Here is a 15,363-nt window from a genome sequence, read left to right on the forward strand (position 1 = left end):
TAGGTGTGGGCTGCGCCATGGTGACTGTATCCCTAATCGTCTGTATCTATTATAACGTCATCATGTCCTACACGGTGTACTACATGGTATCGTCCTTCGCTTCCGAGGTCCCGTGGAGCAAGTGCGACCCCAGCTGGGCTGACATGAGCACCTGCTATGTCAGGGGGTCACGTGCGGTAAGTCTAACAAATTGATAATGGATCTAAATAGAGAGTTGTCCCCTAAGTGACACCAATTTAAATCTTATGCACTACTGTTAAGTTGTCTGTGTATCTCTGTAAACATTTATGTTTAATACCTATTTATGTGTTGTTTCAATATCAAAGCAGGATAATTACCTATAGGGGTGTATATCTAATTAATAAATTCGCTGGTAAGACAGCCAGAAGATTCATATTGTTGATGCCAATCTAGTTGTATCAACGCCACAACCTGACAACGTATCTAACATTCTATCATTTTTCTCCTTCATCGTATTAACAGAATTATACAGGATGATTTCTTAAACGAGAATCCAGTATTATGAATGTTAAACACTTGTTTAGTGCATAGCATACTTTTTTTTTGTTAAGGTGAATTTATTTAATTGCAGTTGTAATTGTTTTTGTTGTAGTTGTAAATCATATATGCCCTGTGTTCATTTTGTGTAGTGTTTCCTTTATTGCTTGTGTAGTTTTGTGTGCTGTGTTTTGAGTGTGGTCTGTTATTTTTTGAGATGTGTGTTATTTGCGTTATTTGTGTGTTCTGTCTTATTATAGTATCACTGCCACCGGTTAAAACCCATTTGCAGTTAAAATTAAATAATAATAATAATAATAATAATAATAATAATAATAATAATATCGAGTATTAGAGGGCCAAGGGCATTTCGGTGATACATTCTTAACACTATGTTCTCGCTTACGAAAATTCTCTTCGTAGTGGGGGGAAACTTAAGAAAAGGTAAAATTGAAATATGTTCCGTTAAAACAGCCTACACTGCCCTGTAATTTCCAAGAGAATGCCTGAGATGTACTGAGTACAATTTATATACCTTTTTGTTTTCAATTAATACACATTGTAAATTTGTCTCGTACAAAACTAAAATAACTGTTTAGTCACGAAGCGTGAATGAGAATATATATATATTTTTATTTTGATTTCTATTTTACGGCCCCCTCCATTTATGTGTATATGTCCCGTCTGGTGAGGAGATGGATTAAAAAGAAGTGTATACGTTGCTATGCAGCTGCTCAGGGAACTGTCTGATTCTGTGGAGATCGAAGATACATCAACGTGTTCAGGAATTTGCAACTGAACCCTAGCCTGGGTACAACACGAAAAGCGTGTCAGTGTAGGCGCTGGTACAACTGAGAGGTCAGATTAATTGCCGCTAAGCTAACCTCCTCGCTTTGTGATGTTTCAAACCATCTAAATGCCCTTTGAAATTTCAACAGGAAATTGCTGATATCAGCAACGCGCATCGTCGCTCTGTAATGACTTCTCTGTGATCCACTGTTATACGTCATGGCACTTGAGGGACACTAGACTCACTGTCGCCCAACGTACACGCTATGAGCTTGAGCATATCTGCAAGGTTTGCTACATATACACGAAGATTCCTTCATTTCTCAGTTAAAACAGTGAATGTGCTACATTTTTATCCTTCAGAAATGACACCGTGGCCTATTTTAAAACCTTTGTTAATTTATTTCTATTTTACTTAAATCTCTGAGAAAATTCGGCAAATTATGTAGAGCGAAAGGTAATTTATTTTTACTGTTGGGACGCATCGGGGCTTTTCGAAATTCGCTGCGGGCCGGAGAGCCTCGGAAAAGAAAGGCTATGTTCTAGTAATGATCGGTTATCAGATAAAGCTATCCCTGTAACAGGACGTGAAGGCCTATAGCGTTGTGAGAGGTTGAGGCTCTCATATCTTCTAGTGTCTAGAAGATATGGGAGCCTCAACCTCTCTCGGCTCACAGATGGCGGTAAGGTTGTCAGCCTTACGCACCTGCCAAATTTTACCGCCCCCCCCCCCAGGAAGATTCCTGGTGCTCATTTCTGTTAGATGCAAAGTCGAACCCAAGGTCATAGTGCGGCTAAAAGGATTAGGTAAATTGAAAAAATCCACCTCATCGGGACTCGAATCCGCGACCTTCTGACTTGTAGCATGGTACCACAACCAACTGGACTACTGCGTTATTCACACTAAATGAACTTGCTTAAGAGTCGTACCGAAGTATGTAATTTTATTCATAATTGAACCGGAAATTGTGTCCTAAACCCTGACTGAAGGACACTAAACCGAATTTGAAATGGGTCCCACTTGCTTGAATTTCTCAGACATATATATACATACATATTGTTTACTTAAATAGAAAATGCTTATACTGTAGGCGCCCCAAGTATTATATTTCGGTCAGAACCTCGGTTTGTTTCGACATGATAAAAGGCCTATATCCTTCATTCAGTACCACAACGGATGACGGTCGCCGATCGCCTCGTCGAATGATTGGTACTCCTGCCCATCTGGCTGTCCTCTGCCCCTCCTTGCATCGGCAGGGATAGCGCAGTCGGTATAGCGACTAGCTACGGGCTGGACGACCAAGAGGTCGGAGTTCGAATCCTGGTAAGGTCAAGAATTTTCTCTTTTCCACGTCGTCCAGACTGGCTCTGGGGTCTACCCAGCCTTCTATCCAATTGGTATCGTGGATCTGTTTCCCGGGGGTAAGGCGGCCGGAGCGTGAAGCTAACCACTCACCTCCAACAGTGCCGAGGTCAAGAAAATGTGGATATATACACCCACTCCTCCATACGCCTTCATGGTATGATGCTTAATTAGTTAAGCAGAGGGACAATTTTACCTATACTTTAACCACCTTCCGAATTTTGGAATAATGACTTAAATTAAGCCTCTGCCTTTCCTCCTACGTCCTTTCCAGTACAGTGCCCACCACCATCGTACCATTAGGAAGTATAACCTGCAGTGTAAGCTGCTAACAGCCCAGTTAAATAAATAAATAGATGGGAGTCTGTACTATCAATGATACTCGAACATCGTCGTGGGCAATAACTTGCCCATAACATCTGTTATATGGGCTGTAACATCACCTGTCTCCCCGCCGTCTTCAGAATTCAATGTGCGCGTCCAGTGTCATTAGGACACGATCTGTCGGGCCATAACTTGGCCTCTAGGGACGCTTAAATTACACGTAGTCAGGAGCCTGCAACAGCTGTGAAGGCAGGGGCATGTGGTATCGCCAGTGAGGTCAAGGTCATGGAAGTTGAACCATAATTCAGAAAGCTAATATGTTTGGAAAAAAAAACACCCTTAGTGATCTCAAGGATGACTTCTGCGACCATTTGTTTGATTAATGTATGCTTATATGAGGAAATTCACGCTATATTCACGAGACTTTTATTAGTAAAACTGTGTTACTTATGGATTAAAATACGTTATAAGCAGTTTATTTCATTCAGATATGTTTTAGGTAGACAGCAGAGAGCTGCTTGTATAAAATGTTTTATCTTCCAGAATAAAACGCCGTGTAGTCCGTTGGAATTAAACGGACCATACGAGGTTAGATGTCAGAAGGTATAACGCTTCAAACCCACTGCTCTGAGAATCTGAAATCCTACACGGATATTTATATACGTCACGATGGGCGGGGAATGTAGCTGCAGAGACATCTAGCCCAAATCATAATATCGCAGTTCTTTTAGATTCGTGTTAATATTATCCCGTCTAGGCCTAAGCCTTGCAAGTGGTCCAGCCTTACAGTTCCTTTAGCAGCATTCACTCACTCACTCATGGAGCTAAGCCCTTCTTGAGAAGCCGCCAGTTGCGCAGCTACTCAAGAACTTCCCAATATTTTATGGAACCCGAAGGTTCATTACCGTGTTCACAAGAGCCCTCAACTGGTCCCTACCCTGAACCAGATCAATCCAATCCATACTACTCCATCCTATCTCTCTAAGATCCATTTTAATATTGTCTGCCCACCTGCGCCTTGTTCTTCCCAGTGGTCTCTTTCTACCCGGCTTTCCCATCCATATCCTTTATGCTTTCCTCTTCTCGTCATACACATTTAACGATTCTCCAAACCGTGCTACATGTCCGTCCATATGATTGATTTGCACGTAGTTGCACTGCAGATACCGTGTGAGCAGAAAAAGATGCGACTCTTCCTTATGCAGTTTTATTCCGCTCTCTTTATTCTCTCTCTCTCTCGTCCACGTGTTCTCCTCAGTACATTGTTCTCAGGCATCCTCAATTTGTCGTGTTCCTTCAGCGTGGCAGACCAAATTAAATATTCATGCAAACAATACGTTTGAATGGATTGATGAATGCATAAGAAGTAGGCCTAAACTGGCTCTTGTATCGCGACCCTCATTGACTCCTTCTGCATGCACCTCTATTTCAACCCCTCAACAATCCTACACAACGAATGAAACGCAGTATCTTACTTACCGGGACGTCTTGGTACTCGCCTGGCTCCACAAAGTAATGGCCCGGGTGACGCAATCCTAAGTAAGATATAGCCTCACAATCCCATAGTATGAATGTGGCAACTTTATAATCACCTGGCTCCATCAGGTGACGCAATCCTAAGTAAGATATAGCCTCACAATCCATAGTATGAATGTGGCAACTTTATAATCACTTAGCTCCATAAGGTGACGCAATCCTAAGTAAGATATAGCCTCACAATCCCATAGTATGAATGTGGCAACTTTATAATCACTTGGCTCCATCAGGTGACGCAATCCTAAGTAAGATATAGCCTCACAATCCCATAGTATGAATGTGGTAACTTTATAATCACTTGGCTCCATCAGGTGACGCAGTCCTAAGTAAGCTATAGCCTCACAATCCCATAGTATGAATGTGGCAACTTTATAATCACCAGGCTCCATCAGGTGACGCAATTCTAAGTAAGCTATAGCCTGACAATCCCATAGTATGAATGTGGCAACTTTATAATCACCAGGCTCCATCAGGTGACGCAATTCTAAGTAAGCTATAGCCTGACAATCCCATAGTATGAATGTGGCAACTTTATAATCACCTGGCTCCATCAGGTGACGAAATTCTAAGTAAGCTAGAGTCACATATGATACGTGTGGTCGATTCATCTTTTTCTGGGCAACTTTATAATCACCTTGCTCCATCAGGTGACGAAATCCTAAGTAAGCTACATTCACATAGGTTGTATGTGGCTGATTCGTCTTTTTCTGGACACTTTCACTAATGGGGCTATACGCGAATCCCATTTTGAAGATGTGTCCTTTCAGGTGAAAGTGTCCCGTAAGTGGTCATATCATCCATCGTAACCGGTTGCTGCTTACTGTAAACAGTTCCTTAGTTCATACGGCAGGGGGTCTTTGTAGGAAACCCTTTGCATGTCTGAGTCCTGTTAAGGTCTCTCAGATTTTTTTGGCCTCTGTTTGTCCAGTCCCTGACAACCGTCTTGGCAATTGCTGCTGATATGACGCATGCTGGTTCAGAACCTATGATAGGATATTCAGATCCTAATCCTGTAAACTGATCGACTGTTTAGTTACATTCGATATTTATGTGATCCAGTGTCCATGTCTGTTGAATTCTGCTGTATTCAGCGAGTTCCGCGAATGATTGAGAGCAGTTCCAAATCAGTTTTGACTTAACCTGGTAATAGTCAAGTGCTTTAAACAGTACGTCAAATAACATTTTTGAGTATTTTACTCTTCCGTCCCATGCTGAACTTACTGTCGATTTTAAACACATGCAAGATGTGAGTCACAACCAAGTGTTTTTATATCACCAAAGAATTTTCATAATCTCGTGTAGTCAACTAACATTAAACGTTGTCTGTAACAGTTGAAATGTGGCATTTATTGCACCACTTAAACCACTGGTGAGGTGTCTCCTTTGTATCATCAAGGAAGTAAACAATCCAGAGAAATGAACATAAACTCCTAATACTCTTCTTTATTTCAGCATCCTGTTGCAAAACTTTAATTAAAACGTCTATGCATACACAGTCCGTCAATAATGCAACAATTGTTTATTCACTAGTGAAGACAGCACCACGCGCTGCCAGAGGGAACAACTCAGAAGCAAGGGGCATATTACAAATTGCAGAAGTAGCAAAACAACGGGGTAAAGAACAGAAAAAAAAGCTGCTGAAACGAACCTTCTGGAATAACCACAGAGCTCTAAACAAGTGGACAACGCCCCTTAAGAAGTGGAATAGGAGTTTACAAAAATAATGAAAAATTAATGGAAAATTTTAATGGATTTTTTTTCCCCCCCCCCATTTTTAAGTGGACTGCAGCGCGCGGTTTTAGCGCACAGAGCATCGTAACAGTTTCGATATATTAAGACACCTGGAGATGGCCGTCTATAGCCGAAATATGTTGTGTTAAATGTTAAATGGTGAATATACAATTCTTGCATTATTGACGGACTGTGGATACATAGACATTTTAGTCCTAATGCTCATTTCATTCGATATATCGAGAATACTATTTTTGTTGTGAAAGGAAACCTGTTTTAGGTTACGTTTCACAGCGTCCAGTGCTATCAGCGTTGCAAGACATCTCTGAGCAGTCAAAGTGTGCCAGTAGGTGAAATTGTTTCCTTTGTTCTCAGAGCCAAGACGCGAACTCGTCCTGGGGTAACAGAAGCCTGGGGGACAACAGCACTAACCCCGAAACGGCCAGTTTGCAATACTGGGAGTAAGTCTCATCTTCCACAAAATCTGTCCATTTCTGGGAAGACAAACTTTTAAATTAACTTATGCAGCGGATTAGCCGAACCGACTTTGAACTGGGTTGCATTGTGCAGAACTCATTGAATGATTTCGATGTTAGTCGTTATGAACAATTTACCACTTCTGCTGTGAACAAATTCTGTTTGATAATACAGCCAATATATAAAAAGAAGGTCTGGAAAGAACTAATCGCCTAATTTCCTTCGATACTACACGGACCTCATAGGAAAAAAAATTATGGACGCACAGACACACAGATGGTCAGGTGATCTCATAAGGCTCATTTTATTTTCTCAAAAGAAGAAAAATGAGCTAAAATAGGATCATTCTATTACTTTATAGTTGAACTTTCAAACTGTCTCTCTTCATCAATTAAAACTAAAATACATAAATATGAAAAATCATTTGTGTTATATTTAATCTCAGAATAGACATAGTTGTTTACAACCGTTTGGAATGTTTTCAAGGTTTGCTATTGTTACCGTTGCTCTTGTTGTACTATTGTTAATGTTATGTATGTATAATCTTTCTTTTGGTGGTTTGATAGCTCAGTCGGTAAATTTGCAGCCTACAGTCCAGACACCTGAGATGCCATTCCCTGCAGAATAAGGGAAATTTATCTCTTCCACCGCTCCCAGACCGACTGTGAGGTCCATCTTTCTCCTACCCAGCGTATGTGGGAGGCGGAGGCTTATCCCATAGGGTAAAGTCATCGGAGCACGAGGCTAGTCACTCATCTCCATCTACTGCCATGTTCTAAAATGTGTGGAACTTTGCCTCCACGCTCCCCTCTTCGCCTTCATGACATTGAGCTTAGACATATGAGTAACTTTGCAATAGATAGCTATCTTGCATTGAAGATTAAGATCGCTGTCTCTCCGAAACGTCAGCAATGCATTCCACATGTATACGGTGGCGTTACCAGGAAACAGAACTGGTGTCTTCATATTTCTGTCAGACTTCGAACAACAGAAATGATGAACATGCATTGTTTGCAGTCCCCTCGGAATTAGGTCGAGCATACGACGGGGTCATGGGTTTGAATCTCACCAACAGCTTTTTTATTATCGTCACTCGTCCTCACCCTCAAGGCGCGTCCACATTACTCGTGCTCGTGCTCGTGTGACTCGCTATGCTCGCAAGTAATGCGGACGATATGACAAGTCACGAGACAAGCAAATTTTTAATTTAAAAACTATAGCCAGTAAATTAAAATACGACTACAGCCTATACACACTACGAGTAAATATACGGATCCTCACGCGCCGAAGCCTGGCGAGCAACTGAAGTAGTGTGGACGAAGATTTACGGTCACAAGTAAAAGCCAGACGAGCACAAGCCTGGCGAGCACGAGCACGAGCACGAGTAATGTGGACGGACGCGCCTTTACAGGCACAACCCCCCAACCCCAAAGCTGAGGGTTCAGCCGTGAGCTCTTTCCTTCCAGCGTTCAGATAAATCACATCTAAGAACCCTTAGAAATCATACGCGGAGTAAGTGTGAGAAATAATTTTCGCTCTTACTGAAGTACCTTGTCATAAACAGGTACAGTAGGCGTTGGGTTAATACTCCACCTATTTTATGGAGTGGAATTTGTAGTAAGTTTTCAGATTCACGCTCAGTCAGCTTTACTCCTTGGAAAGAATGTCTCTTTCCGTTTTCCTCTCCTTTTATCTCCTTTCATTTCTTACCTTCTTTATTTCTTCCTTTCATCCCCCTCTCATTTTAACCTACTTTCCTTATTTTCAAAAAAAATTAAAGTAATCTTATATGTCACATGATGTCTGTCTCTCTGTGTGTTTGTGTATCCCCGTATCAACTCTTGAATGCCGGAACCAGTATTTATGAAACTTGGTACATATATCATGGCCCCTGAGCCCATCCCAGCGGCGTACTTCATAAATCCCTCCCATCAGTACGTGTATCTCCCTATCGTTGCTAGGCAACGGCTCAATAGAAAATTTACCGCTGTAACGAATACACATGCAACAATAGAAGAATATTTGGACGCATCGTTTTCTATACGGTCCTTGTATTAAAGGAAGGCAGGCGATTAATTCTTCGCAGAACTTCTTATTGTTTTCTTTCAGTTGTGGTACACTTAACGAAATGTGATGTCACATTACAGGAAGTACGTTCTACATCTGTCCAACGGGATTGAGGATGTGGGCCCTATCAAATGGGACCTGGCCCTCTGCTTGCTGTTCTCGTGGGTCGTCGTCGTGTTGTGCCTTGTCAAGGGCATAAAGACGTCAGGGAAGGTAAATAGGTCACATTGTTGTAACATTATTCTCTCTTCAGTCCGACGTTGTACATGCTTAGTCATCTTTGTCCCTATACACCATTCTGGATGTCTGAGGAGAGGAAAGTAACAGGAGGAGTGAAACCGCAGTTCATAATGCTTGAACTATTCTGCAGTTTCCACTGTGTCTTAGGGCGAGGGCACACCAAGGAAACTGGCAACCGCAACGCAACCGAAATTTCCGAAAATTATTATCAGCTTAAGTTGAACACATGTTCCTGAATGAAGCAGAGCAAATTGAGGAAACGGCAATGCAGTCTCTTCAGTTTGCGCTGCTCACTGCAGTAACAGGTATTGAACTCAGGCTGATAACAATTCTCGGAAATTTGAAAATTGTGGTTGTCAGATTCCTTGGTGTGCCCATGTCCTTAATGTACCACTCTCCTAATGAAGAGAGATACCATGTATGCTATGCAAACAATACCTTCCCGATCCGTAAGCCACTAAGAACACACTGCACTACCACGTATCGCCGATGTTTTGTTCACATGTACGATTACTCCATAGGCATTCCAAGTAAATTATAATATTTAATTTTCTCTCAGTGCTGTTAGTTTATGTGTTCTCTTCTTCAAGGTGGTATACTTCGCGGCGACTTTCCCATACGCCATCCTGTTCATCCTATTGGTTACAGGACTGTTACAAGAGGGTTCGCTGACGGGCGTCTTGTATTTCATCACTCCAACGTGGGAAAAACTACTGGACATTCAGGTAGGCATGTAATGGAGACCGTATCTCTTCTAGTCCCCTACTACATGATACGGTACAGCAGTTAGGTTAGTACAGCGGTAACGCTTTAAACTTGTATACCGAAAGTGCTCAGTTCGAGTCTCTGTCGGGACAGCGGGTCTCCTGACTAAACTAATTTTTACTTTTCTCCATTTCCTCTAAACAAATTCCGGAATAGGCCACAACCACTTCTTCCCAGCTCCTTTCCGATTCACTACCCACCACTCATACTACCGTTAAGCGTTATTTAGTCTGAGAAGATGAAGACATCCTAAAATAAACCATCAGCCGCGTGACGTTTCCCGCTCTTTTCGAGTCTGTGTGTTTATGTCGCTTTCTACGGGTGTTTGGTGGATAATTAGATAACCCTGCATTAATTTCAGTCTTGTAAGTAATCAAAAGTAATATGAGAATGGATGTCTTTTTGGAGGATAGGAAAGAAAAGGAATTTAGGACTGCAAATGAAAAATATGAAAATCCCAGTATAGACTGTTTACATAGGAGCCGGGGTAGCATAGTCGGTATAGTGATTGGCTACGAGCTGGAAGGCTGAGGGGTCGGAGTTCGAGTCTCTGTAGGGTCAATAATTTTCTCTTCTCCACGTCGTCCAGACAGACTCCCTTCTATCCAATGGGTATCGGGGGCTCTTTCCCCGGGGGTAAAGCAGCTGGTGCGTGAAGCTGACCACTCACATCGAGCTAGTGCCGAAGTAAAGAGAATGTGGATCTATACATCCACTCCCCCATACGCCTTCATGGCGTAGTGCACAGGGACAACTTCACCTTACCTCACCTTTTTGCCTTTATAGACTGTTTACATAGGATTCAAGGTTCTCACAGCGGCGGCTTTGAAGAGTTCTGCTGTGTACTTAACTGACCTTGCTACCTGCTTCATGCTAGCTTCTCGCTTTTACTTCTAGCCTGATGGTGAAGGCGACGTGTTCAACCGATTGCAAGATGTATCTCACGCCGTTCATTGCTGTTGGTATTCGAACATGGTACTCCGAGTGGAGTAGACCTAGAACGTAGCACTTAGTCATGTTAGATGAAAATGTAGCGAAAAAGTCAGTTCAAGCGGTAACGCTTCTAATGTTCGGAAGGTGCCTACTTCAAACCTCACCCGGTACACCAGGTATCTTGGCTTAGGTCTTTTATTGCTATCGCCAGTCTTAAATCTTAAATAAGACCACAGCCGCCTTCTTCAAATTTGTATACTCACTGAATATTCACTGTCATCCAATAATCCTACGCTGTGTAGTCTCTGTGGTCTAGTGGTCAGAGTTCCTGGCTACAGATCAAGAAGTCCCGGGTTCGATTCCCGGCGCTACCAGATTCTCTGAGAAGTAGTGTGTCTGGGACGGTGTCCACTCAGCCCTGTGATGATAATTGAGAAGCTACTTAAATGGAAAAGTAGCGGCTCCGGTCTAGAAAACCGAAATTAACGGCCGTGGGAATCCGTTGCTTTCACCACGCGACACTCTATATCCGCTAAAATTGGCATTAACAAGCGGCGGTCGCTCGGTCGTTATAGTTCGCTTGAGGGCTAAAGCCACGGAATTTTTTGTATTGTCAGAGTTTCTGACGGCTTCGATAGATCAGGTATCAGGGTATGATGCCATGGTTTCAGAAAGAATGTCTGACTTGTGGTGTATATTGATACAGGTACTGTATTACCTCAGTCCAGTTTCCTAATTTTCGGGTTTTCGAACAGGGGAAACAGTTAATGACGACTTTCCGAACATTTCAGTATTCTCCTTATAAGTGTTTCGAAATGAAAAAATCGTGAGCCCCTAATTCCTCTATAACGTCTGCTTAAATGTGTGTGTGAATGAGTTCGCTTTTAATTACCGAATTTGATCAAATTTGCTATTTGAAATCCTTACGAAATATAATGGCTTGGCCATATAATTTGGACATCAGTAATCCGAGGTATGCCGATCACAGTGGCCGCGCGGTCTAAGGCATGAAATGTCTTCGCCCACTCGAACACTTGAATCGTGGGTTCGAATTCCACTCAAGGCATGGATGTCTGTTTATGTTTATATTCCGTTTGTGTTGGGTGGCAGCATTCTGACGGGCTGATCCCCGTCCAAGGAGTCCTACCGACTGTCTAAGATTAAGAAACCGAAGTGAAACGAAGCGTTTCGCGGATGCCCTGTGCTCCAAGTGGGAGCAACAGGAATAGAATACAAAGAAGAATGTTACATAAATACAGAGTTTCCCATCTGTCTAATTACCACGCCATGAAAGCATATAGGGCGTGTGGAGGATTGTTTACGAGTACCATGAGAAGTTACGTTCACATTCAGGCCACTTCGCTTCTGTGGCTAGATCTGAACCCAATACATGGAAAATCAGCCGAGTTCCAGAGTAGATCTGGGGATGTTAACGTCTCTGCCTTTACGGAATGTCATAACAAGATCGTCCAGCCCGTACTAATTTATTTAGGAAACGTAAAGGAATAATCGCCGGTCACGGTAGCCGAGCGGTCTAAGGCATGTACTCTCTTCGTTCGCTTGGAAACCGGGATCGTGGGTTCGAATCCCACTCAAGGCATGGATGTTTAGTTTGTGTGTGTGCGTTTTTCTGTGTTTGTGTATAGGTAGAGGCCTTGCGACGAGCTGATCACCCGCCCAAGGAGTCCTACCGAATGTGTAAGATCTAGAAAAACCGAAGTGAACGGAGAAGTTCATGGAGGTAGGCCTAGGCCCACTGGGGCTGTAGTGCCAAGGAAAAAAAAAGGAATAGTAAACTTTTTGACTAGTAAAGTCTTCAGTGAATTTCCTGAAATAGAGCAAAATGTAGAAATGTGGACTGCAACCCCTGCGCCTCTTTCAGGTATGGCAAGCGGCAGCCGGACAGATGTTCTTCTCCCTCAGCGTATCTATGGGCGGTCTTATAATGTACAGCAGCTACAATGATTTCCGCAACAACGTATACAGGTAAGAAAGTAATGTTGTGTAGCAGATCACGAACGAGCGAACAGTCTTTTGTTTCAGTGTATCATGTCTTTTATGTGAGCACTGATATTGTTTTGATGTGGACGCGTGAAGTATCGTTGGCATTTATGATTTGGAAGGCTTCTTTCATTTTCAAAACAAGAGGGTAGAAGGCGCCCATGTAAGCCAGTTCAGTAAAACGTTTTGAGAGTTATAGTCTGAAACCAAGATTTGATACTTCGTAGGCCCATGTAGTCTATGCAGGCTTGAATTCACATCTCCGTAAACAATATAAGACATAGTTCAGTGTACCCTGTCTATACTAGCCTTTTCTGAAGTTCAAATGTATTCAGCAACAAAAACATACGATTTTTGCGGTATACATGTACACCTGTTGACTTTAGTCACCGCGACAACAGATTCCACTAAGAAACAATCAGGAATATATTAGAAAGACTCTAAATTATGCTTGAAACATATCATCGCAAAGTCTGTATACCTCATATATGTTGTCCTTCAAGAACTTCTTCATTAATGTGATCTACGTCATAATTCTCTGAGCATAAAATTGCTTTATTAATCCAGAGTGTGAAATTAATTAAAGATACGCCCTTTTCTGGAAATGAGTACCAGGAATATTCTTTGGGATAAAGGGCGGCCGGTGCGTAAGGCTGACCACCTTACCGCCATCTATGAGCCGATTATCTAGAAAATGTGGAAACCTCAACATCTCACAACCTCTGGCCCCCACGGCCTGTTACAGGGATACCTTATACTCTTTTCTGACATTTACTTAATTACTGATGTAATGTCCTTGAGTTGTTTTGGAATATTCACGATTTTGCAGCCTAAATATTCATGAATCGCATTGTCCTCCATTGCAGCATAACTTAAGAAGAATTTAATATTTCGTCCAATAAAATTCCATTGCAAGTGATATATATATATATTTATTTCTTCTAAATAAGCAAAGGCTTTCACTGCAATCGGATAACATTTGAAAAACAGTATTCCTGCATTAAAATTTTTGGTTTACCGCTGGTTTCAACGGGCCTTTTCTAATTTCTAAATAAATAAATAAATAAAGGGAGACCATCTTTTATCTTACGGTAATGTCATGCATGAAGTGACATTAGCTCTGGAACAATTGTATCAGCAACAAATTAATAGCCAGTCACGAATGAAAATTTTAAAAATACGTTTATTCTTTTGAAGTTCATTTTCCTCTTTGCGCTATTCTAATTGTCCTATCGATGCTCCAGTACCTAAAACAGGACTCTCGAATGACTTATTAAAGCGTTATATAACTTTATTTTACATCAATTTACTGCCGACTTTTACGTATATTTGTGTGATTCATTGTGCTCGCCGCAGACTTGCGTTTGAGTCTCCGTTAAAACTCCTTGGAGCGGTGGAGAAGACTTGGGTCACGGTAAACTGCATGCTAATTGAACTGCTAAATGAAATGAGCTGATGTTTTCACGATACTTCTAACGTTAAATATTACACTCTGGAATTGTAGTACTGAACTTAATAGAATATTCTAGAAATATTATAGCATTTAGGAGACTTAAATGTAACAGGTATTTGAAAAATCCACTTAGATTAGGCGATTCTGAAGGAAAAGTTTTTATTGTCCGCATTCATAAACATAAAAAAATATATATATAAATAAGTAGCAGGAGTTCGGCTAAGTGTAACTAGTTTAACCCTCTGAAGACCGGTCGGTCGGTTAAATTGCTTCTGGCTTTGCCAGCACAGTCATATTTTCTTCTGAATACTATATTCAGTTCGTACCTCACAGGAAACATATTACCTCTCCACAACGGAGACAAGCCGGCTAATTCTGCGTAGGGAAGGAATCGTTGTTTATTGTGAGAACTAAACGAAACACACAGATACACTCTGTGTTCAGAGTTCAGAATTTAATATGTTAAAACAGACGGTACATACAGTAACCACTGGGATTTAGAGGGTTAATAATGGTAATTAAAAGTTTTGCCTTCACATATTTCGGCAAATATTGGCCATCGACAGATGTAAAGGGACTGCATATGTTGTTTGAACATAAGTTGTCACTTTGTCCTAAAGGTAAGCACAGTAGCCATAGAAATCAAGACTAAATTGTTAATACAGTTACAGTAAGTTTCATATATCAGGAGCAATTTGTTACAATCGGTTAAAATAAGTTAAAATATACAAAAATGTAATGACTGTCCTCGTTTCTACAGCTGGATGCGTAGAATTAGTGCGTGGGCCGTATGTCCATCTGTGATGCTATGTGTATCCCACTCAAGTGCGTGGCAGTGTGTAGGACGTGCCCTGGTGGGTGATAGTGATGCGACATACAGTGACATCTCATGATCAATCAATACATGTAAAGTAGTCCCTTTGTAGGGTCTGGCTGTGCCTTATGGTGATTGCCTATAGTGACCGAAACACTTAAAGGCAAAACCTTTTATTTCTCATACTGAACGAGTTGAAATGGCGGACTTCTACTTACTTATACACGTATATTGAGAGCAGTAGCGGCTCAATATGGCGCTTATAAAGATGTAACAAGAGAAATGGAGTGTACACAATTTTATAACGCGCTCCTTCTCATGGCATATAATATACTGACATTGATTTTCGGAAATTTATGTTACATTAGCTGT

At 41.6% G+C, this 15,363-nt stretch overlaps 1 protein-coding gene across 1 annotated transcript in view; it reads left to right on the forward strand.

Annotated features, from left to right (window-relative positions):
• Positions 1–15,363, forward strand: part of LOC111870083 (sodium-dependent proline transporter) — a 106,170-nt gene that overhangs the window by 70,306 nt on the left and 20,501 nt on the right. The window contains exons 4-8 of the mRNA XM_023862066.2: positions 4–176; positions 6,617–6,702; positions 8,866–8,998; positions 9,616–9,750; positions 12,606–12,709. Of these exons, the coding sequence (XP_023717834.1) occupies positions 4–176; positions 6,617–6,702; positions 8,866–8,998; positions 9,616–9,750; positions 12,606–12,709 (631 nt within the window). The remainder of the gene's footprint in view (positions 1–3; positions 177–6,616; positions 6,703–8,865; positions 8,999–9,615; positions 9,751–12,605; positions 12,710–15,363) is intronic.

The sequence above is a fragment of the Cryptotermes secundus genome, unplaced genomic scaffold (genome assembly GCF_002891405.2).
Source record: "Cryptotermes secundus unplaced genomic scaffold, Csec_1.0 scaffold355, whole genome shotgun sequence".
Classification (NCBI taxonomy): domain Eukaryota; kingdom Metazoa; phylum Arthropoda; class Insecta; order Blattodea; family Kalotermitidae; genus Cryptotermes; species Cryptotermes secundus.